Source organism: Salvelinus namaycush, unplaced genomic scaffold (assembly GCF_016432855.1).
Source record: "Salvelinus namaycush isolate Seneca unplaced genomic scaffold, SaNama_1.0 Scaffold340, whole genome shotgun sequence".
NCBI lineage: Eukaryota > Metazoa > Chordata > Actinopteri > Salmoniformes > Salmonidae > Salvelinus > Salvelinus namaycush.
In genome coordinates this window covers 78617-101100 of record NW_024060342.1, presented here as the reverse complement: position 1 = coordinate 101100, position 22484 = coordinate 78617, and the positions used below count along the sequence as shown (strand labels likewise).

The window sequence follows — 22484 nt, the reverse complement described above, 5'->3', positions numbered from 1 at the left end:
CCCCCCCCCCACACCCGGTCCTGGTCCTACCTGTTTGAACGGGACCCAGCTGCTGGCCGGGTTGGCCGGGTTGTGAGGGCTCTTCAGTCTCTCCAGGGCCGAAGTGATGGCGTCCCCGTAGGTCTGCTGGAACCAGGTCTCGTGGGGGGTCTCGGCGGGCGTGGTCGTGATGCTCCTCACGTGGTCCAGAGCGAACACCACGGGACGCATCAGAGCGGAGTGCTTCTCACACATGATGGCCACCTTCTCCTCCCTGACAGAGGAGACACAATGTTTATCTATGTTCCTTTAACAGGGTTAAAACATACATGTTGAGACAGGACACTGTTGTATAGTTAGCGAGTGAGAAGTGCAGTGGGTCAGAATGAAACCCATTACCTCTGGCAGCCTAGGTTACCCAGTACCTGAGACAGGGACTAACACCTCTGGCAGCCTAGGCTACTCAGTACCTGAGCCAGGGCCTGCAGAGCTAACCACTGGACCCAGTACCTGAGACAGCAGAGTTAACCACTGGACCCAGTACCTGAGCCAGGGCCAGCAGGGTTAACCACTGGACCCAGTACCTGAGACAGGGCCAGCAGAGTTAACCACTGGACCCAGTACCTGAGCCAGGGCCCGCAGAGTAAACCACTGGACCCAGTACATGAGACAGGGCCAGCAGAGCTAACCACTAGACCCAGTACCTGAGCCAGGGCCAGCAGAGCTAACCACTGGACCACCACACACTACTCTGCTACTTATGTGCATTAATGAACTGTTTAGTGACTGGAGTTGGGTCATTCTGAAACCTGTGTTTGATTAATCGGATAAGAGCGTCTGCTAAATGACTTAAATGTAAATGTAAATTAATCAAATCCTATACTTTGTGTACCCTAGTAGTGTGTGTGTGTGTTGTGTGTGTGTGTGTGTGACTCACTTGCGTAGTGTGTTGTTGTTTTGCACCCTCTTGACCTCGTCCTCCAGCTGCTGTATCCTGCGCAGGACGTGCATGTGCTGCTGCTGCAGGACGCCCAGCCACAACTCGTCCCACAGCAGAGTCACGCGGCGCAGCTCTCCCACTAGCATCTGCACCTGGGGACCCACGGACGGACACACAGAGACACACGTGGTTAGCACAGGTCACCACCAGACACAAGTAGGGCCAAAATGTCATATCCCGAAATTAGACAGTATTTGACAGTATTTTGTGTTTCTGAATAATAGAAGTTGTAAATATTCCTTATGAGCATTGCATGACCCTAGGATGGAGACAAATTAATTCAGTGGTTTTATTTAGAGAACGACCAATATGGGTACTTACCAGAGGTGGGACCAAGTCATGTGTCTCGAGTCCACACCCCTGGGACTTACCGATCAACAACAATTGCATAGGAGTATCCTAATCTCTTATTTATTTATTTAAAAAAATGTGTACTGTCTAAGACGACAGTCACGAGTCACGGAGATGCATAGTCAGTTCGCAGAGGGAAAGACAAATCATTTAACCCAGTGAATTAAACTTTTTGGTGACAATCAGCTTTGAAAACAGCGTATTTGACATGATGGTGTGCACCATATTATCACAAATAAAGTTCTATAGTAGTGAACTGAGGAACGGTAACTTTCTTTGAATGCTGGATGTTGTTTAATAGCTAGCTAGCTAACTAGGGAGCTCAATTATCCTCGTTTTGGAAACAGTTGTACACCAGTAAGGGCAGTAAATTCATTAACCATTTCAAAACCTCTACATGCCGTGTAACATTATTCAAACGTGTATAATTATGTGCAGCATCAGTGGGGAGCTAGCTAGGACTAGGGGGACATAATTAACTGTAACACCAGTAATGTGGGGAAGCATTTAGCTGTAACACCAGTAGTAGGGTGGAGGTAATTACCTGTAACACCATAGTGGGGTTGTGGTACGGGGGAGTATTTACCTGTAACACCAGTAGTTGGGGGGGGGGGGGGGGGAGGTCTACCTGTAACATAATAGTGGTGATGCAGTAGGGGGAAGAATTTCCCTATAACACCATAGTGGGGTCGGCTGCAGTAGGGGGAAGTAGTTACCCGTAACACCATAGTGGGGTTGGCTGCAGTTGGGGGAAGTATTTACCCGTAACCCTATAGTGGGGTTGGCTGCAGTAGGGGGAAGTAGTTACCTGTAACACCATAGTGGGGTTGGCTGCAGTAGGGGGACGTATTTACCCGTAACACCATAGTGGGGTTGGCTGCAGTAAGGTGAAGTGTTTACCTGTAACACCATAGTGGGGTTGGCTGCAGTAGGGGGACGTATTTACCCGTAACACCATAGTGGGATTGGCTGCAGTAGGGGGAAGTGTTTACCTGTAACACCATAGTGGGGTTGGCTGCAGTAGGGTGAAGTGTTTACCTGTAACACCATAGTGGGGTTGGCTGCAGTAAGGGGAAGTGTTTACCTGTAACACCATAGTGGGGTTGGCTGCAGTAGGGTGAAGTGTTTACCTGTAACACCATAGTGGGGTTGGCTGCAGTAGGGGGACGTATTTACCCGTAACACCATAGTGGGATTGGCTGCAGTAGGGGGAAGTGTTTACCTGTAACACCATAGTGGGGTTGGCGGCAGTAGGGGGAAGTATTTACCTGTAACACCATAGTGGGGTTGGCTGCAGTAGGGGGAAGTATTTACCTGTAACACCATAGTGGGGTTGGCTGCAGTAGGGGGAAGTATTTACCTGTAACACCATAGTGGGGTTGGCTGCAGACAGCTTGTCCACTATCTTGCTGTAGCAGTCGTGCATCATGGCCTGGTCCTGGCTGGAACACAGCGCAGGAAACTCCTCACCCCGCCCATCTTCCTCCTGGGAGGCGGGGTTACTGCCCAGTGTCCCCTCCCCTTCCTCACACAGACCCTCCCCCTGCATGCTGCCCAGGAAGGTGGGCAGGGCCGACGGGAGCTTGTTTCCTGGGAGAGAAAGATGTTATGGCGAGTTGAGAGTATGTGTGTGTGTGTTGGAGGTCGACCGATTATGATTTTTCAACGCCAATACCGACTTGGAGGATATTTGTAATAATGACAATTAGAACAATACTGAATGAACACTTATTTTAACTTAATATAATACATAAATAAAATCAATTTAGTCTCAAATAAATAATGAAACATGTTCAATTTGGTTTAAATAATGCAAAAACAAAGTGTTGGAGAAAAAAGTAAAAGTGCAATATGTGCCATGTAAAAAAGCTAACGTTTAAGTTCCTTGCTCAGAACATATGAAAGCTGGTTGTTCAATATTCCCAGTTCTTCAATATTCCCAGGTAAGAAGTTTTAGGTTGTAGTTATTATAGGACTATTTCTCTCTATACCATTTGTATTTCATATACCTTTGACTATTGGATGTTCTAATAGGTACTTTAGTATTGCCAGCCTAATCTCAGGAGTTGATAAGCTTGAAGTCATAAACAGCTCAATGCTTGAAGCATTGCGAAGAGCTGCTGGCAAACGCAGGAAAGTGCTGTTTGAATGAATGCTTACGAGCCTGCTGCTGCCTACCACCGCTCAGTCAGACTGCTTTATCAAATCATAGACTTAATTATAATATAATAAACACACAGAAATACTAGCCTTAGATCATTAATATGGTAAAATCCGGAAACTATCATTTAGAAAACAAAACGTTTTGTTTTCTATCAGTTAAATACGGAACCATTCCGTATTTTATCAACTGGGTGGCATCCCTAAGTCTAAATATTGCTGTTACATTGCACAACCTTCAATGTTGTGTCATAATTATGTCAAATTCAGGTGAATTAATTAGGGTCTTTGTAAGGAAGAAATGGTCTTCACACAGTTCGCAACGAGCCAGGTGGCCCAAACTGCTGCATATACCCTGACTCACGTAACAGGTGGTCAGCCTGCCACGCAGTTTCCTCGTGGATTGCAATGTAATCAGCTTCCATAAATACCGATTACCGATCTTTATGAAAACTTGAAATCGGCCATGGCAATTAATCGGTCGACCTCTAGTATGTGTGTGTGTGTGTATACCTGCGTGCTGTGCCTCTCCTCCCAGAGACAGTGATCCAACTATAGCAGGGTACAGGATGAGGTGTGGCGAGTCCTGGGCAACGCGACACAGCAGGCTACAGATACTCTGTCTGATGTAAGCCTCTGGATGGTTCAGACGAGAGAACAGCTGGGGGATGATGCCTGTGGGGGAGAGGGGTTGAATTAGCAGGAGACAGGAGAGAGACAACAGCTGGGGGATGATGCCTGGGTGGGAGTGTGTTACCTCTCCAGGGGCCAGTGGGGGCCAGTGTGTTACCTCTCCAGGGGCCAGTGGGGGTCTGAGTGTTACCTCTCTAGGGGCCAGTGGGGGTCTGAGTGTGTTCTCTCTAGGGGCCAGTGGGGGTCTGAGTGTGTTCTCTCTAGGGGCCAGTGGGGGTCTGAGTGTTACCTCTCTAGGGGCCAGTGGGGGTCTGAGTGTGTTACTACTCTAGGGGCCAGTGGGGGTCTGAGTGTGTTACCTCTCTAGGGGCCAGTGGGGGTCTGAATGTGATCTCTCCAGGGGCCAGTGGGGGTCTGAATGTGATCTCTCCAGGGGCCAGTGGGGGTCTGAGTGTGTTACCTCTCGGGACCAGTGGGGGTCTGAGTGTGTTACCTCTCCAGGGGCCAGCGGGGGTCTGAGTGTGTTACCTCTCCAGGGGGCGGTGGGGGTTGAGGCGAGCCCAAGCTCAAGCCCCTCCCTCAGCTCCCCGGCGTGCTTCACCAGCAGCCGTAGCAACCGCAGCGTCGCCATGACGATGATGTCGTCGTTACTCTGCTTGCTGTTCTGATTGGTCAGCAGCAGCTTGGGGTCATCCTCATCGATGGGTACCTGACGGAGGAAGAAGAGACACGGAGGGACGGAGGAAGAGACGGATAGGAGAGATGCAGGGAAAGGGACAAGGCTATAAGAGAAGGCATCTCCTACAACATCCCAAACTTCCACAAGTCCTAGATGAATAGAAACAGTCAAGTGAATAGCAATACCGGGATGAAAAACATCAATTCTACTTTAACATTCATCTTATAGACAGTACTCGTAGGGCCAGGTTCCCAGACACAGATTTCATCCCGGACTAAAAAGAACACCCAATGGAAAATTCCCATGGAAATAGTCCCTGACTAACCAGTCCCAGTCCCCCCTGCCAGTCCCAGTCCCCCCTGCCAGCCCCCCCAGGAGAGAGCGTGAGTTCCACCCACCTGTCCAGCGTTGAGTTTGAGGAAGGTGAAGTAGGCACCGCAGGAGACCTTGTAGAGACTGAAGATCCGGTCCACCACCCTCCTCCAGACCCGGATCAGACCCTCCATCACTCCACTACCCCCACCCTGGACCCCCTCCACCTCCCCCTGCTGCTCCAGCCAGGGACAGGCAGACAGCAGCTGTCTCCAGATCACATCCACCATGTCATCCTCCTCCTCATCCTCCTGCTGCAGGGCCATGTCCTCATCCTGGAGGGAGAGAGAGGGGGTGGGGGAGAGAGAGAGAGATATATGATAGCAGGCAGAAGGTGAATCCCAAACCCAAACCTGCCAAGACGCGTACGGCAAATTGGAGATGTAGCACGCGCCGAATTGGGGTACTTTCCCCCCACATGCTCGCGCTGTTTGTGAGTCTGATCGCGATTCTAGCATTGTACTAAATCAAGTCTATAAAAGGTTGGAATACTTTCTTAACAGCATTCCATTCAACACGGTAAACGTCACTAACAACATGTAAATAGAACGAGCACACCAACATACTTTATTCTGGGAGTTTCTCTCTGAACGCCGGTCGCTGTTCCAGCCGATGTAAAGGTCCCCATTGGATTTCTTTACAGCACATACATCATTTCAGATTTTAAAAATGGATAAAAATCTAAAATCTAGTGCCAAGGCATGTTAGAAGCATTGCCTCTATAGCCAATACCTGACACTCATTAATTCTTCATCCGCACAGTCTTCTAAACTCCCCACTCCAGTTAACGCCAAGATGTTTAGAATTATTTTTGATTAAACTTTTTGTGACGTGGATCATAATTACAGTTAGTCTATCGGGTTGCGTGATCCTCGAGTATAAAAGAGGTAGAGAGACTGTCAGGAATCAAGACTATAGAGTCTACAAGGAGGTAGAGACAGTCAGGAATCACGACTATAGAGTCTAAAAGGAGGTAGAGACAGTCAGGAATCAAGACTAGAGAGTCTAAAAGGAGGTAGAGACAGTCAGGAATCAAGACTAGAGAGTCTAAAAGGAGGTAGAGACAGTCAGGAATCACGACTATAGAGTCTAAAAGGAGGTAGAGACAGTCAGGAATCAAGACTAGAGAGTCTAAAAGGAGGTAGAGACAGTCAGGAATCAAGACTAGAGAGTCTAAAAGGAGGTAGAGACAGTCAGGAATCAAGACTAGAGAGTCTAAAAGGAGGTAGAGACAGTCAGGAATCAAGACTAGAGAGTCTAAAAGGAGGTAGAGACAGTCAGGAATCAAGACTAGAGAGTCTAAAAGGAGGTAGAGACAGTCAGGAATCACGACTATAGAGTCTAAAAGGAGGTAGAGAGTCAGGAATCAAGACTATAGAGTCTAAAAGGAGGTAGAGACAGTCAGGAATCAAGACTATAGAGTCTTAAAGGAGGTAGAGTCAGGAATCAAGACTATAGAGTCTTAAAGGAGGTAGAGACAGTCAGGAATCAAGACTATAGAGTCTAAGAGGTAGAGACAGTCAGGAATCACGACTATAGAGTCTACAAGAGGTAGAGAGATACATGGAAAGAGACAGACACACATACCAAGCCACTTAGTTATGCAGTTCCGTGTAGAGTCCAGTTCTAAACTTCTATCCTGGATGAACTATGATGTTTTCAGAACACTGGGAGAAAGTACGAGATGTGTACATACTAAAACAATAGTTACTAATTCATTCCTCATGAGCGCACACACACCTGTATTCCAGCAGGCCGACACATGGCCTGACCCAGGATGCTGAAGATGTTCTCCTTGTCCTCCTCACTGGTGCATTCTGGGAGAAGCTCCTCGATCTCCTTCTTCTCTCCCAGGAGCAGGGGCACACCTTCACCTTGACTGGAGGGATGGAGGAAGGAGATGAGAAAGAGATGGGAGGAGAAAGGAACGGACGGACGTAGGGGAGGAGAGATGAAACGAGAGGGAGATGGGAAAGAGAGATGTATGAGAGGAGAGGGGGATGGGAAGAGAGGGAGACAGAGGAACGTCAACATTGTATAAGAATTTTAAAAATAATGTTTAAATCCGCAACGGATTTTACCACGTCTGTATTCATGTGTTATCAGCTTTTACCACAGAACTCATCACGTGTGTTTCATGATAACTGCTGGGTGACAACAACTGTCAGAATATGTACCTGGCGTTGTCGACCACCTTCCGTCCCCAACGATAGGCCCAGCTGGCGAGAGCCGCCCAGGACTTGGCCACCTCCGGAGCCTGACTGGTGGACAACTGGTAGAGTTGCCCCAGGACCAAGTCTGGTTCTCCTACACCCACACTCACTATGGAGGCAGAGAGAGAGAGGGGTTAGGGTGTAGGGGTTAGGGCACAGACTGGAGGAAGAGAGGGGTTAGGGTGTAGGGGTTAGGGTACAGACTGGAGGAAGAGAGGGGTTAGGGTGTAGGGGTTAGGGTACAGACTGGAGGAAGAGAGGGGTTAGGGTGTAGGGGTTAGGGTACAGACTGGAGGAAGAGAGGGGTTAGGGTGTAGGGGTTAGGGTACAGACGGGAGGAAGAGAGGGGTTAGGGTGTAGGGGTTAGGGTACAGACGGGAGGAAGAGAGGGGTTAGGGTGTAGGGATTAGGGTACAGACGGGAGGAAGAGAGGGGTTAGGGTGTAGGGATTAGGGTACAGACTGGAGGAAGAGAGGGGTTAGGGTGTAGGGGTGTGTCCTACCTGTGGTCTCAGCTGTGATTCGGGGCATGCCCTGGTCCTCTAGGGGTAGCTCCAGCAGGGCTGTGATGTTCCGGCTGATGGGGGGCAAGGCGGCGACCCCTGGGTTCATGACCCCTGACCTCTTCACCACCTGTTTGAGCTGAGGGGTCATGTCCTTCCAGTCCGCCAGCAGCCACTTACCTACAGACACAGAGACAGACGGTTGGAACAGGGACGTGTCAAAAACACACATGGGAGGTTTTCTAAAAGGCCAGGCATCCATTACCCAGCATGCACAGGACAGAGAGACTGGTACCAACCCTGATACGCCTGTATCTCAAATGGCACTCTGCTCCCCCCAATAAGCGCCCTACGTAGGGAATAGGGAGCCATTTGTGACACACTGGAACCACTACTTACACAGAGTGAGGACGGAGCGACAGGCAGCACGCTCACACTTCCCTGAGCGACAGAAAGACAGAGCACAGGAACTCAACATCTCCATGGCTGCCATGGACTGACCTGGAGGAGAGAGAGAGAGGGAGGGAGAGAGGTGGAGCATGAGAGAGAGGGAGAGGAGGGAGAGAGGTGGAGCATGAGAGAGAGAGTTGGGGGAGGAATAAATGGATAAAGACGAGTAAGCCAAAACACACACACACACTCACCCGCGGTGCAGAGGACTTTAGCCTTCTCGATCTGTAGTTCAGGTCCCCACTTCTCCCCCACAGCACCCGCTAGTGACAGACGCCTGAACGCACAGCTCAACCCCTCCTCCACCCCCCCCTCCTCCTCCTCTCCCTCGCTGCACTGGCCCAGCAGACGCGTTGCCAGGGCGATGTTCCCCTGTTTCCGGGCGAACTTGACGGCCGTCAGACATAGTTCCATCAGGTGGCCATCCAGCGGAGCAGAGGAGCCTGGGTAATGGAACACAGGAAGAGAGAGAGGATTAACGTGAGTCACATGACAGAGACACAGCGATGGGGACAACACACACTGAAACAAATACAGATAGATATAAAGCACAGCGTTTAACTTCTCTAGGGTAGGGGGCAGCATTCGGAATTTTGGATGAAATGCATGCCCAAATTAAACTGCCTGCTTCTCGGGCCCAGAAGATATGATATGCATATAACTGGTAGATTTGGATAGAAAACACTCAAGTTTCCAAAACTGTTAAAATAGTGTCTGTGAGTATAACAGAACTGATTTGGCAGGCGAAAACCTGAGAAAAATCTTTTTTTGGGGGGGGTTTTGTAGTTTTCTATTCAATGCCATTACAGTATCCATTGACTTAGGACTCAAATTGCAGTTTCTATGCCTTCCAATAGATGTCAACAGTCTTTAGAAATTGTTTCAGGCTTGTATTCTGAAAAATGAGGAAGTAAGAGCAGTCAATGAGTGGACCCTGCCCTGTGTCACAGAGCTTTTTCATGCGCTCAACCCAGAGTGCGTTTCTTGTTTACCTTTTAAATTGACGACGTTATTGTCCGGTTGAAATATTATCGATTATTTAGGCTAAAAACAACCTGAGGTTTGAATATAAACATAATTTGACATGTTTCTATGAACTTTATGGATACAATTTGGATTTTTTTGTCTTCCTGTTTTGACTGTGTTTGAGCCTGTGGATTACTGAAGAAAACGCGAACAAAACTGAGGTTTTTGGGTATAAAGAGACATTATCGAACAAAAGGAACATTTATTGAGTAAATTAATGTCTGCTGAGTGCAACTATATGAAGATCATCAAAGGTAAGGGATTAATTTTATCTCTATTTCTAAATTGTGTAACTGTTCTACCTGGCTGGCTACTGTTTGTAAGGATTTGTCTAGTGGGCTATGTTCTCAAATAAAGGTATGCTTTCGCCGTAAAGCATTTTTTAAATCTGACACCGTGGTTGGATTCACAAGAAGTTCATCTTTAAACCTATGTAAAATATGTTTTGTTTACTGAATTTTTATAATGAGTATTTCTGTAGTTGAATTTGGCGCCCAGCAGTTTCACTGGCTGTTGAAGAGGTGGGACGCTACCGTCTCACATGCCCAATAGAGGTTAAGAGAGCAGAAACAACTCACACAGGGACACACACACAGGGACACACACACAGGGACACACACACACACAGACACACACAGGGACACACACACACAGGGACACACACACACACACACACACAGGGACGCTGTCTACCTTTCAGCCTGAGCAGTAGCTGTCTCTGGTAGATGGTGTATCTCAGTGCGTGGAGCCACGGCTGGACGTCCTGTTGTTTACAGGTGCTGAGAGCTTCACTGTACAGGGGGATCAGACAGTCCTGGAGAGGAGGAGAGGGTTAGGGGGGTGTACACACACACACAGCAGTATGTTGTTTACAGGTGCTGAGAGCTTCACTGTACAGGGGGATCAGACAGTCCTGGAGAGGAGGAGAGGGTTAGGGGGGTGTACACACACACACAGCAGTATGTTGTTTACAGGTGCTGAGAGCTTCACTGTACAGGGGGATCAGACAGTCCTGGAGAGGAGGAGAGGGTTAGGGGGGTGTACACACACACACAGCAGTATGTTGTTTACAGGTGCTGAGAGCTTCACTGTACAGGGGGATCAGACAGTCCTGGAGAGGAGGAGAGGGTTAGGGGGGTGTACACACACACAGCAGTATGTTGTTTACAGGTGCTGAGAGCTTCACTGTACAGGGGGATCAGACAGTCCTGGAGAGGAGGAGAGGGTTAGGGGGGTGTACACACACACAGCAGTATGTTGTTTACAGGTGCTGAGAGCTTCACTGTACAGGGGGATCAGACAGTCCTGGAGAGGAGGAGAGGGTTAGGGGGGTGTACACACACACACACAGCAGTATGTAGACACCCCTTCAAATTAGTGAATTTGGCTATTTCAGCCACACCCGTTGCTGACAGGTGTATAAAATAGAGCACACAGCCATGCAATCTCCATAGACAAACATTGGCAGTAGAATGGTCTTACTGAAGAGCTCAGTGGCTTTCAACGTGGCACCGTCATAGGATGCCACCTTTCCAACAAGTCAGTTGGTCAAACTTCTGCCCTGCTAGAGCTTCCCCGGTCAACTGTAAGTGCTGTTATTGTGAAGTGGAAACGTCTAGGAGCAACAACACCTCAGCTGAGAAGTGGTAGGCCACACAAGCTAACAAAACAGGACCGCTGAGTGTTGAATCGTCTGTCTTCGGTTGCAACACTCACTCCCGAGTTCCAAACTGCCTTCTGGAAGCAACATCAGCACAAGAACTGTTCACCCGGAGCGTCATGAAATGGGTTTCCGTGGCCGATGTAAATTATGGGGTGGTGTGAAGCTCACCGCCTCTGGACTCTGGAGCAGTGGAAACGTTTTCTCTGTAGTGATGAATCACGCGTCACCATACGTCAGTCCGACAGACGAATCTGAGTTTGACGGATGCCAGGAGAACGCTACCAGCCCAATTGCATAGTGCCAACTGTAAAGTTTGGTGGAGGAGGAATAATGGTCTGAGGCTGTTTTTCATGGATCAGGCTAGAACCCTTAGTTACAGTGAAGGGAAATCTTAACTCTACAGCATACAATGATATTCTAGATGATTCTGTGCTTCCAGCTTTGTGGCAACAGTTTGGGGAAGGCCCTTTCCTGTTTCAGCATGAAAATGCCCTCGTGCACAAAGCGAGGTCCATACAGCAATGGTTTGTTGAGATCGGTGTGGAAGAACTTGACTGGCCTGCAAAGAGCCCTGACCTCATCCCATCAAGCCAGGCCTAATTGCCCAGCATCAGTGCCTGACCTCACTAATGATCTTGTGGCTGAATGGAAGCAAGTCCCTGCAGCAATGTTCCAACATCTAATGGAAAGCCTTCCCAGAAGAGTGGAGGCTGTTATAGCAGCAAAGGGGGACCAACTACATATTAATGGCCATGATATTGGAATGAGATGTTTGACGAGCAGGTGTCCACATACTTATGGTCATGTAGAGTACGCTGAGTGTGTTCTCCAGGGCGGAGAAGCAGTATAGATGCAGGCTGGCGAGGATCTGTGTGTGTGAGGGTCTGTGTGTGTGTGTTTACCTCCTGTCCGCTGAGTGTGTTCTCCAGGGCAGAGCAGCAGTATAGATGCAGGCTGGCGAGGATCTGTGTGTGTGAGGGTCTGTGTGTGTGTGTGTGTGTGTGTGTACCTCCTGTCCACTGAGTGTGTTCTCCAGGGCAGAGCAGCAGTACAGCTGCAGGGTGGCCAGAGTGGGCAGGCCGTCAGAGAGGGTGAGGGTGGAGAGGCGGAGGGGACCCAGAGAGATGCGACCCGTCTGCTTCAGGTAACGGACCAGGGTACTGTAACACACACAGAAGACCTATTATCTCTCCTTCCTCCCAGTGTCTTCACTTCCCGTCACTGATTGAAAAGGAAATGACTGGTATCAGAAACAAGGTGGAAACTCCCACTAAGTCTCCACCAATACAAAGCTTTTAGATTGATGGGAAGTAGTGAACGAGAGTGTATATAGTCTGTCCCAAATGGTTCCCTATATAGTGCACTACTTTTGACCAGGGCCCATAGCGCAACACAGACAGAACCTGCAGTCAGTCCAACAGAACTCAGCTCAACCTAAATGGAATGTGGAAGACATCATGGAAGAGCCATGAAATACTGGTGTCTTCTCGGTCTCCTTACAACCCATTGGATGACAAAGCCAGAGGTCCCGCCCCTCTCACCTCCTCCAATGGGTTTTGAGAAGGAGACGAGGTGTATGCAATTGAGATCTTCCCAATGAAGTGTTCCACAATCCAGCAGGTTTTTGTTCCTACCTAGCACTAACACATTAATACAGGATTCAACAAAAAGTGATCTCCAGGATCCAATGAGAGACTCACTCCGAGGTGGGCATGGCCTTCTGTTCCTGCTCGTGATTGGCTGTTGTCATGGCGGCCACGGCGCTCCGCAGCAGCTGCACCTCGATGGCCTTCTGCAGTTCTGAGGGGTCCGGACTCAACACTGCCGGGAGGAGACGCTTCAGGTCTACACACACACACACACACACACACACACACACACACACACACACACCATTAAGACACACACACCTCTAAGGAGTCTAGACTCAAAACTGAAGGGGGCAGTCTGACACCCTCCTACCAAGTTAATCCTTGAAGCAGGTGGAGTTGAGGAGGCCTTAGTCCTCTCTCCCTCCTACCTAATTTATCCTTGAAGCAGGTGGAGTTGAGCAGGCCTTAGTCCTCTCTCCCTCCTACCTAGTTTGTCCTTGAAGCAGGTGGAGTTGAGCAGGCCTTAGTCCTCTCTCCCTCCTACCTAGTTTGTCCTTGAAGCAGGTGGAGTTGAGCAGGCCTTAGGCCTCTCTCTCCCTCCCTCCTACCTAGTTTGTCCTTGAAGCAGGTGGAGTTGAGCAGGCCTTAGTCCTCTCTCCCTCCCTCTTACCTAGTTTGTCCTTGGAGCCAGTAGAGGTGGAGTTGAGCAGGCCGTAGTCATCTCTCTCCCCCGCCAGGAGCTCCAGCTGAGCACGGCATTCTTGGAAGTCTCCGTCCTCGAAGCAGCTCAGTGCCCGTACGTAGTTGAAGTCTGTCTTCAGGTGCACGCTCGCCGCGGCAGGGTTACTAGGGTTCTTCTTGAGGGCGTGCACGCTGGCCTGCCACTCCTGCACCGAGGACCAATCGCCGAGGGCCACATAGCACTGGCACGCCTTATTGGCAAGGAGGTTGAGCACCTCGGAGGAACACTCATTGGACTTGAGGAGAACCGTCTTCCTGCCGTCACCTGAAGGAGAAAGACAGGAGGGGAGAGACGGAAGGAGAAGAGAGGGAGGAGGAGAGCGAGGAGGGGAGAGACGGAAGGAGAAGAGAGAGAGGAGGGAGGAGGAGAGAGAGAGGAGGGGAGAGACGGAAGGAGAAGAGAGGAAAGCGGGAGGAGGGGAGAGACGGAAGGAGAAGAGAGGAAAGAGGGAGGAGGGGAGAGACGGAAGGAGAAGAGAGGAAAGAGGGAGGAGGAGAGAGGGAGGAGGGGAGCACTTGGTTATTATCAGCTAGTGGTTGCCTCCGAAATGTCCTCCTATTCCCTGTGTTCTCACCGTTGTGTTTGGGGCTGGCTGTGTTAGAGCTGTGTGTGTGTCTCACCGTTGCCGTTGTGTTTGGGGCTGGCTGTGTTAGAGCTGTGTGTGTGTGTCTCACCATTGCCGTTGTGTTTGGGGCTGGCTGTGTTAGAGCTGTGTGTGTCTCACCGTTGCCGTTGTGTTTGGGGCTGGCTGTGTTAGAGCTGTTGGCTCCGGCCAGTTTGAGGAGTGAGCGGTCAAAGCCCTTAATGGAACAGTCCATCCCTGTCACGGCACACAGCTGTTCCTGGTACTCCACCGCAGCCTTCTCAAACCTAGAGAGAGACAGGGAGAGGTATGGGTTACTATATGGACTTGACAGAGAGAGAGGTATGGGTTACTATATGGTCTTGACAGAGAGAGGGGTATGGGTCACTATATGGTCTTGACAGACCGAGGGGTATGGGTCACTATATGGTCTTGACAGAGAGAGAGGTATGGGTCACTATATGGTCTTGACAGACCGAGGGGTATGGGTCACTATATGGTCTTGACAGAGAGAGAGGTATGGGTCACTATATGGTCTTGACAGAGAGAGAGGTATGGGTCACTATATGGTCTTGACAGAGAGAGAGGTATGGGTTACTATATGGTCTTGACAGAGAGAGAGGTATGGGTTACTATATGGTCTTGACAGAGAGAGGTATGGGTTACTATATGGTCCTGACAGAGAGCGACGTATGGGTCACTATATGGTCTTGACAGACAGAGGGGTATGGGTCACTATATGGTCTTGACAGACAGAGAGGTATGGGTTACTACATGGTCTTAACAGAGAGCGAGGTATGGGTCACTATATGGTCTTGACAGAGAGAGGTATGGGTTACTACATGGTCTTAACAGAGAGCGACGTATGGGTCACTATATGGTCTTGACAGACAGAGGGGTATGGGTTACTATATGGTCTTGACAGACAGAGGGGTATGGGTTACTATATGGTCTTGACAGAGAGAGAGGTATGGGTTATTATATGGTCTTGACAGACAGAGGGGTATGGGTTAGTATATGGTCTGAACATACCATTTAACATTTAATTTAATTTAACAGCATCTATGGACAACAGAGGTGTGTCCTACCTGCTTCTTGACTACATTTAAAGTGGCAATCAGCAGTTGAAACAATAAAGCGTTATCACTGCCCCGTTTGGGTAAAAAGCAGAGGGATGGGACTGGAGAAATGTAACCACTCAAATTCACAGACAGAGCAACATTGACATCATAGAGCAACATTCCAGTTGTAACCCTCCATGACATCATAGAGCAACATTCCAGTTGTAACCCTCCATGACATCATAGAGCAACATTCCAGTTGTAACCCTCCATGACATCATAGAGCAACATTCCAGTTGTAACCCTCCATGACATCATAGAGCAACATTCCAGTTGTAACCCTCCATGACATCATAGAGCAACATTCCAGTTGTAACCCTCCATGACATCATAGAGCAACATTCCAGTTATAACCCTCCATGACATCATAGAGCAACATTCCAGTTATAACCCTCCATGACATCATAGAGCAACATTCGTTGTAACCCTCCATGACTTCATAGAGCAACATTCCAGTTGTAACCCTCCATGACATCATAGCGCAACATTCCAGTTGTAACCCTCCATGACTTCATAGAGCAACATTCCAGTTGTAACCCTCCATGACTTCATAGAGCAACATTCCAGTTGTAACCCTCCATGACTTCATAGAGCAACATTCTAGGTGTAACCATCTATGACATCATAGAGCAACATTCCAGTTGTAACCCTCCATGACTTCATAGAGCAACATTCCAGTTGTAACCCTCCATGACTTCATAGAGCAACATTCCAGTTGTAACCCTCCATGACTTCATAGAGCAACATTCTAGGTGTAACCATCTATGACATCTTAGAGCAACATTCTAGGTGTAACCATCCATGACATCATAGAGCAACATTCTAGGTGTAACCATCCATGACATCATAGAGCAACATTCTAGGTGTAACCATCCATGACATCTTAAAGCAAAATTCTAGATGTAACCATCCATGACATCATAGAGCAACATTCTAGGTGTAACCATGGTGAGGCTGTATAGTGTTTCTTTATATTTTCAAAAAAATTGTGTAAAACAAGCTTATATTTTAGGTTCTGATGGGGTACGGGCAGGGGAACTAAGATCATGAGGCATTTATAAAGTCAAATTATTCAAGAATTGCCCCTTAAATACACTAAGCTTGGCCTCCACACACACACACAGGGGTGTTTTTCCTTACCGCCCCTCAGCCTGTAGTGCCACAGAGCTGACCCAAGCCAGACTCTTGCCAGTGTTGGTGAGACTCCAGGCAGCTAAACCATGGATAGCCTCAGGACAGTGAAGTTCACACAGAGCCTCTACCAGCATCACCAGAGGAGCCTCCAACTCTGGACCCTAGAGAGGAGACATGGGGGTCAGTTACAGGTGACCAGAAGAGACCTGGACCCTACAGAGAGGAGACATGGGGGTCAGTTACAGGTGACCAGAAGAGACCTGGACCCTAAAGAGAGGAGACATGGAGGGTCAGTTACAGGTGACCAGAAGAGACCTGGACCCTACAGAGAGGAGACATGGGGGTCAGTTACAGGTGACCAGAAGAGACCTGGACCCTACAGAAAGGAGACATGGGGGTCAGTTACAGGTGACCAGAAGAGACCTGGGCCCTACAGAGAGGAGACATGGAGGGTCAGTTACAGGTGACCAGAAGAGACCTGGACCCTACAGAGAGGAGACATGGGGGTCAGTTACAGGTGACCAGAAGAAACCTGGACCCTACAGAGAGGAGACATGGAAGGTCAGTTACAGGTGACCAGAAGAGACCTGGACCCTACAGAGAGGAGACATGGAGGGTCAGTTACAGGTGACCAGAAGAGACATGGACCCTACAGAGAGGAGACATGGAGGGTCAGTTACAGGTGACCAGAAGAGACATGGGGGTCAGTTACAGGTGACCAGAAGAGACCTGGGCCCTACAGAGAGGAGACATGGAGGGTCAGTTACAGGTGACCAGAAGAGACCTGGACCCTACAGAGAGGAGACATGGAGGGTCAGTTACAGGTGACCAGAAGAGACCTGGACCCTACAGAGAGGAGACATGGAGGGTCAGTTACAGGTGACCAGAAGAGACCTGGACCCTACAGAGAGGAGACATGGAGGGTCAGTTACAGGTGACCAGAAGAGACCTGGACCCTACAGAGAGGAGACATGGAGGGTCAGTTACAGGTGACCAGAAGAGACCTGGACCCTACAGAGAGGAGACATGGGGGGTCAGTTACAGGTGACCAGAAGAGACCTGGACCCTACAGAGAGGAGACATGGGGGTCAGTTACAGGTGACCAGAAGAGACCTGGGGGTCAGTTACAGGTGACCAGAAGAGACCTGGACCCTACAGAGAGGAGACATGGGGGTCAGTTACAGGTGACCAGAAGAGACATGGGGGTCAGTTACAGGTGATGTATCTAGTAACTTCAGGTAAAAGGGGTCGTTGTTGAAAACAGTTGACTGACTGTTGGAACCAAGTAATGCCGAGTGTGTTTCTCTGTCTGGTCAAGTACACTAGGTTCAGTTGGGGCTCTGGTCAAAAGTAGTGCACTATATATAGGGAAAAGGGCCCATAGGGCTCTGGTCAAAAGTAGTGCACTATATAGGGAATAGGGTGTGGTTTAGGACACAGGCCTGGGACTGTGCGTCTCTCCTCCCGTTACCAGTGTGCTGCTGTTCTGGATCTCAGTCAGCAGGTCCAAGCCGTGGCGGACGGTGACTGCTGGTTGGCCAGACAGAAGCCCCACCCTCATCAGGGCCAGGCGGATACGAGTCAGCCAATCCTGGCAGGTCTGACGGTTGGTATAGAAGAATGTTCTAATACCCTGGATACAGAGGGAAGGAGAGAGAGAGAAAAAAGATAGTTAACATTAGGAGCTGGGGGGCACTTGGGGCTGTGTAGGTGTGCGCGTGCCTTGGGCGGTGTGGTCAGCACGTTGGCACAGCCCTCGTAGGCGTTGTACATCAGTTTCTCAAAGTGTAGGTGTGTGTGTGTGTGTGTGTACCTTGGGCGGTGCGGTCAGAGCGTTGGCACAGCCCTCGTAGGCGTTGTACATCAGTTTCTCCAGGTTTTCCAGGAACTGCAAGAGCAGCGCCAGACGCAGCTGGTTGCTATGGTGACCGTCATCCGTGTCGCCGGCGCTCCATTGGCTGAGCTCCTGTTCAGTGTTCAGACTGTGGGCCGCCAGGCTGCGGATCATACCTGGAGTGAGGGATTGGAGGGAGGAGAGATGGAGGAGAGAGAGGGAGGGAAGGAGAGAGCGAGGGGAGTAGGGAGGAGAGAGCGAGGGGAGAGGGAGCGAGGAGAGAGCGAGGGGAGGGAGGAGAGAGCGAGGGGAGGATAGAGTGAGAGAGCGAGGGGAGGAGAGAGGGAGGAGAGAGCGAGGGGAGGAGAGAGCGAGGGGAGGAGAGAGCGAGGGGAGGAGAGAGGGAGGGGAGGAGAGAGGGAGGGGAGGAGAGAGGGAGGGGAGGAGAGAGGGAGGGGAGGAGAGAGGGAGGGGAGGAGAGGAGAGAGGGAGGGAAGGATATGTTCTTGAAAGAGGCAGCATGTACATCCAGAATGTGTATAGGATGGAATAAAGGGGGGACTCAATATACTTTAAAATGACTCAAACCAAATGGAAACTGTAGAAATGATAATGGACCTGCATTTGGCACAGTTTCTTGACTGTGTCCAGCTGGCTAATAGACTTATCACCGATCTGAAAGCGAGACAGTCAGGGAGCATCGGAAATTCCCAAAACCAGTTGACAGTGAAAGAAATACCACATGTTCAGTGTGTCCCACGGGGCAAAATGAGTTTGACACCCCTGGTTTAAGGGTCGACCTGGCAGGAAATGGCAGTCACAGGGGTGGAGTCACAGGGGTGGAGTCATAGGGGTGGAGTCACAGGGGTGGAGTCACAGGGGTGGAGTCACAGGGGTGGAGTCACAGGGGTGGAGTCACAGGGGTGGAGTCACAGGGGTGGAGTCACAGGGGTGGAGTCACAGGGGTTACTCTGGGGAAAACTCTGGACTGAGTGTGTTTTAGTGAGCGTGTGTGTGTGTGTGTGTGTGTGTAACAGCCCGTACCCTCTATGGTCTGGAAGGTGTCCTGTGCCCGTCCCAGCGGGGTACGGAGTTTAGACAACACTGTGAACTGCGCTGCCTCCCACACCGCCCACTGCCACAGCACCGCCTCCGTCTTCAGCAGACCCCGCGGTACACACACACCGCCACCGGAGACACACACACCCCCTTCACGACCTGACGAGACACCCTCGCGCTTCTCCAGACGCTGACAGCTGTGGTACAGACGCTCCAGCCACGGTTCTTTACTGTAGGAACACACACAGGTGAACAGATTACACACACGTTAGCATATATCCACACACACACACGTTAGCATATATCCACACACACACACAAACAGGTTATCAGATGATACACACATTTACATTGTCATTTATCAGACTGACTCACAGTACAGTAGTGATTGCATACATTTTCATAGTTTCCCCTTCCCCATACTGGTCCCCCGTGGGAATCGAACCCACAACCCTGGCATTGTAAGCCCCATGCTTACAACGAGCCACATGGGACCCACGACACACACGTTAGCAGAATAAACCCCCCCCACACACACACACACAGAGCCCGGTAGCCTACCCTCCGCGGTGCTGGCTGCCATAGAGAATGAAGCTGATGAGGTCACTGAAGTCCTGGGGGTGAAAGGTGTTGCTGGGGGGGCGGCTCATGTGGTGACGGACCACCAAGGAGATCTCCTCTATCTCTGGGTGGCTGTGGTTACTGCAGACACACACACACACACACATTATGGTTACTGCAGACACACACACACACACACATTATGGTTACTGCAGACACACACACACACATTATGGTTACTGCAGACACACACACACACATTATGGTTACTGCAGACACACACACACATTATGGTTACTGCAGACACACACACATTATGGTTACTGCAGACACACACACACATTATGGTTACTGCAGACACACACACACATTATGGTTACTGCAGACACACACACACATTATGGTTACTGCAGACACACACACACATTATGGTTACTGCAGACACACACACACATTATGGTTACTGCAGACACACACACACATTATGGTTACTGCAGACACACACACACATTATGGTTACTGCAGACACACACACACATTATGGTTACTGCAGACACACACACACATTATGGTTACTGCAGACACACACACACATTATGGTTACTGCAGACACACACACACATTATGGTTACTGCAGACACACACACACACACATTAAGGTCACTGCATGGAGGTAGACAGACAACAAAGTCAGACACATTGTCTGAAAATTACAGATTGAAATTATGGTTTTTCAAATGGGAGTCATCTGTTGACGTATGATGGACAACAGAGATGTCTGTAGCCTGGGTACCAGTCCGTTTGTGGACAACAGAGATGTCTGTAGCCTGGGTACCAGTCCGTTTGTGGACAACAGAGATGTCTGTAGCCTGGGTACCAGTCCGTTTGTGGACAACAGAGATGTCTGTAGCCTGGGTACCAGTCCGTTTGTGGACAACAGAGATGTCTGTAGCCTGGGTACCAGTCCGTTTGTGGACAACAGAGATGTCTGTAGCCTGGGTACCAGTCCGTTTGTGGACAACAGAGATGTCTGTAGCCTGGGTACCAGTCCGTTTGTGGACAACAGAGATGTCTGTAGCCTGGGTACCAGTCCGTTTGTGGACAACAGAGATGTCTGTAGCCTGGGTACCAGTCCGTTTGTGGACAACAGAGATGTCTGTAGCCTGGGTACCAGTCCGTTTGTGGACAACAGAGATGTCTGTAGCCTGGGTACCAGTCCGTTTGTGGACAACAGGAACACCTACGCATTCCATGACAGGTAAATCCAGGTGATCCCTTATCGATGTCACTTGTTAAATCCACTTCAATCAGTGTAGATGAAGGGGAGGAGATCGGTTAAATAGAAGGCGTGATCAGACAGGGTCCCGGCCTTAGAGGAGTCCCAGTCAGTCAGTCGCTGACAGAGTCCCGGCCTTAGAGGAGTCCCAGTCAGTCAGTCGCTGACAGAGTCCCGGCCTTAGAGGAGTCCCAGTCAGTCAGTCGCTGACAGAGTCCCGGCCTTAGAGGAGTCCCAGTCAGTCAGTCGCTGACAGAGTCCCGGCCTTAGAGGAGTCCCAGTCAGTCAGTCGCTGACAGAGTCCCGGCCTTAGAGGAGTCCCAGTCAGTCAGTCGCTGACAGAGTCCCGGCCTTAGAGGAGTCCCAGTCAGTCAGTCGCTGACAGAGTCCCGGCCTTAGAGGAGTCCCAGTCAGTCAGTCGCTGACAGAGTCCCGGCCTTAGAGGAGTCCCAGTCAGTCAGTCACTGACAGAGTCCCGGCCTTAGAGGAGTCCCAGTCAGTCAGTCGCTGACAGAGTCCCGGCCTTAGAGGAGTCACAGTCAGTCACTGACAGGGTCCCGGCCTTAGAGGAGTCACAGTCAGTCACTGACAGGGTCCCGGCCTTAGAGGAGTCACAGTCAGTCACTGACAGGGTCCCGGCCTTAGAGGAGTCACAGTCAGTAATTGTGGATAGAGGAGGGTGTTCGGTCTGTGTTGTGTGCTGACCTGAGTGTCACGTCCAGAGGGATTGTCCTCAGTAGCTTGCCGTACGCCTGCCTCACCCTCACCGCAGAGTGCACTAGCTGGACACGACAAATATCCACACACCTGGGAGGCACAGGACAGAGACAACGTTACACACACGTTTGGGTTTATGCTTTTGTGTAGAAGGGGTTGTTTTAGGTGTGTGTGTTACCTCTGCAGCAGCTCTGTGTTGAGTGAGGAGGAGATGACCTGAAGGCTGTTGCAGGTCTGGAGGCAGATGACTGGGTCCTCATTCAGGGCTGCAGACCGAGATAGAGCAGGGTCAACACACACACACACACACAGTAGGAATCAGGTTTTCCAAAAATCCTGGTTGGAAGATTCCCCAGAATCAGGAGGAATCATTCATCTAGAATTTCTGGAACACCTGGGAATTTAAGTTACCAGATTTGTACAACCCCAAAGTAGACTTGTGATTACTACCCTTTCCACAATTCCACAGTATTTACCGTTGTGGAACAGACCCTCTCTATAGTTCCACAGTATTTACCGTTGTGGAGCAGACCCTCTCTATAGTTCCACAGTATTTACCGTTGTGGAACAGACCCTCTCTATAGTTCCACAGTATTTACCGTTGTGGAACAGACCCTCTCTATAGTTCCACAGTATTTACCGTTGTGGAACAGACCCTCTCTATAGTTAAACAGTATTTACCGTTGTGGAACAGACCCTCTCTATAGTTCCACAGTATTTACCGTTGTGGAACAGACCCTCTATAGTTCCACAGTATTTACCGTTGTGGAACAGACCCTCTCTATAGTTCCACAGTATTTACCGTTGTGGAACAGACCCTCTCTATAGTTCCACAGT

At 49.9% G+C, this 22484-nt stretch overlaps 1 protein-coding gene across 1 annotated transcript in view; it reads right to left on the bottom strand.

Moving 5' to 3' along the window:
- LOC120040304 (serine/threonine-protein kinase SMG1-like) overlaps nucleotides 1-22484 on the bottom strand; it is a 97148-nt gene that overhangs the window by 39104 nt on the left and 35560 nt on the right. Inside the window, exons 17-39 of the mRNA XM_038985504.1 lie at nucleotides 21826-21913; nucleotides 21636-21737; nucleotides 19655-19795; nucleotides 19079-19323; nucleotides 18014-18210; nucleotides 17672-17833; nucleotides 16207-16361; nucleotides 14087-14232; nucleotides 13291-13626; nucleotides 12729-12873; nucleotides 12038-12188; nucleotides 10059-10179; nucleotides 8534-8782; nucleotides 8289-8390; nucleotides 7890-8069; nucleotides 7352-7496; nucleotides 6915-7053; nucleotides 5201-5449; nucleotides 4652-4832; nucleotides 4004-4165; nucleotides 2691-2920; nucleotides 917-1071; nucleotides 31-253 (exon numbers count right to left, since the gene is read on the bottom strand). Of these exons, the coding sequence (XP_038841432.1) occupies nucleotides 31-253; nucleotides 917-1071; nucleotides 2691-2920; nucleotides 4004-4165; nucleotides 4652-4832; nucleotides 5201-5449; nucleotides 6915-7053; nucleotides 7352-7496; nucleotides 7890-8069; nucleotides 8289-8390; nucleotides 8534-8782; nucleotides 10059-10179; nucleotides 12038-12188; nucleotides 12729-12873; nucleotides 13291-13626; nucleotides 14087-14232; nucleotides 16207-16361; nucleotides 17672-17833; nucleotides 18014-18210; nucleotides 19079-19323; nucleotides 19655-19795; nucleotides 21636-21737; nucleotides 21826-21913 (4004 nt within the window). The remainder of the gene's footprint in view (nucleotides 1-30; nucleotides 254-916; nucleotides 1072-2690; nucleotides 2921-4003; nucleotides 4166-4651; nucleotides 4833-5200; nucleotides 5450-6914; nucleotides 7054-7351; nucleotides 7497-7889; nucleotides 8070-8288; nucleotides 8391-8533; nucleotides 8783-10058; nucleotides 10180-12037; nucleotides 12189-12728; nucleotides 12874-13290; nucleotides 13627-14086; nucleotides 14233-16206; nucleotides 16362-17671; nucleotides 17834-18013; nucleotides 18211-19078; nucleotides 19324-19654; nucleotides 19796-21635; nucleotides 21738-21825; nucleotides 21914-22484) is intronic.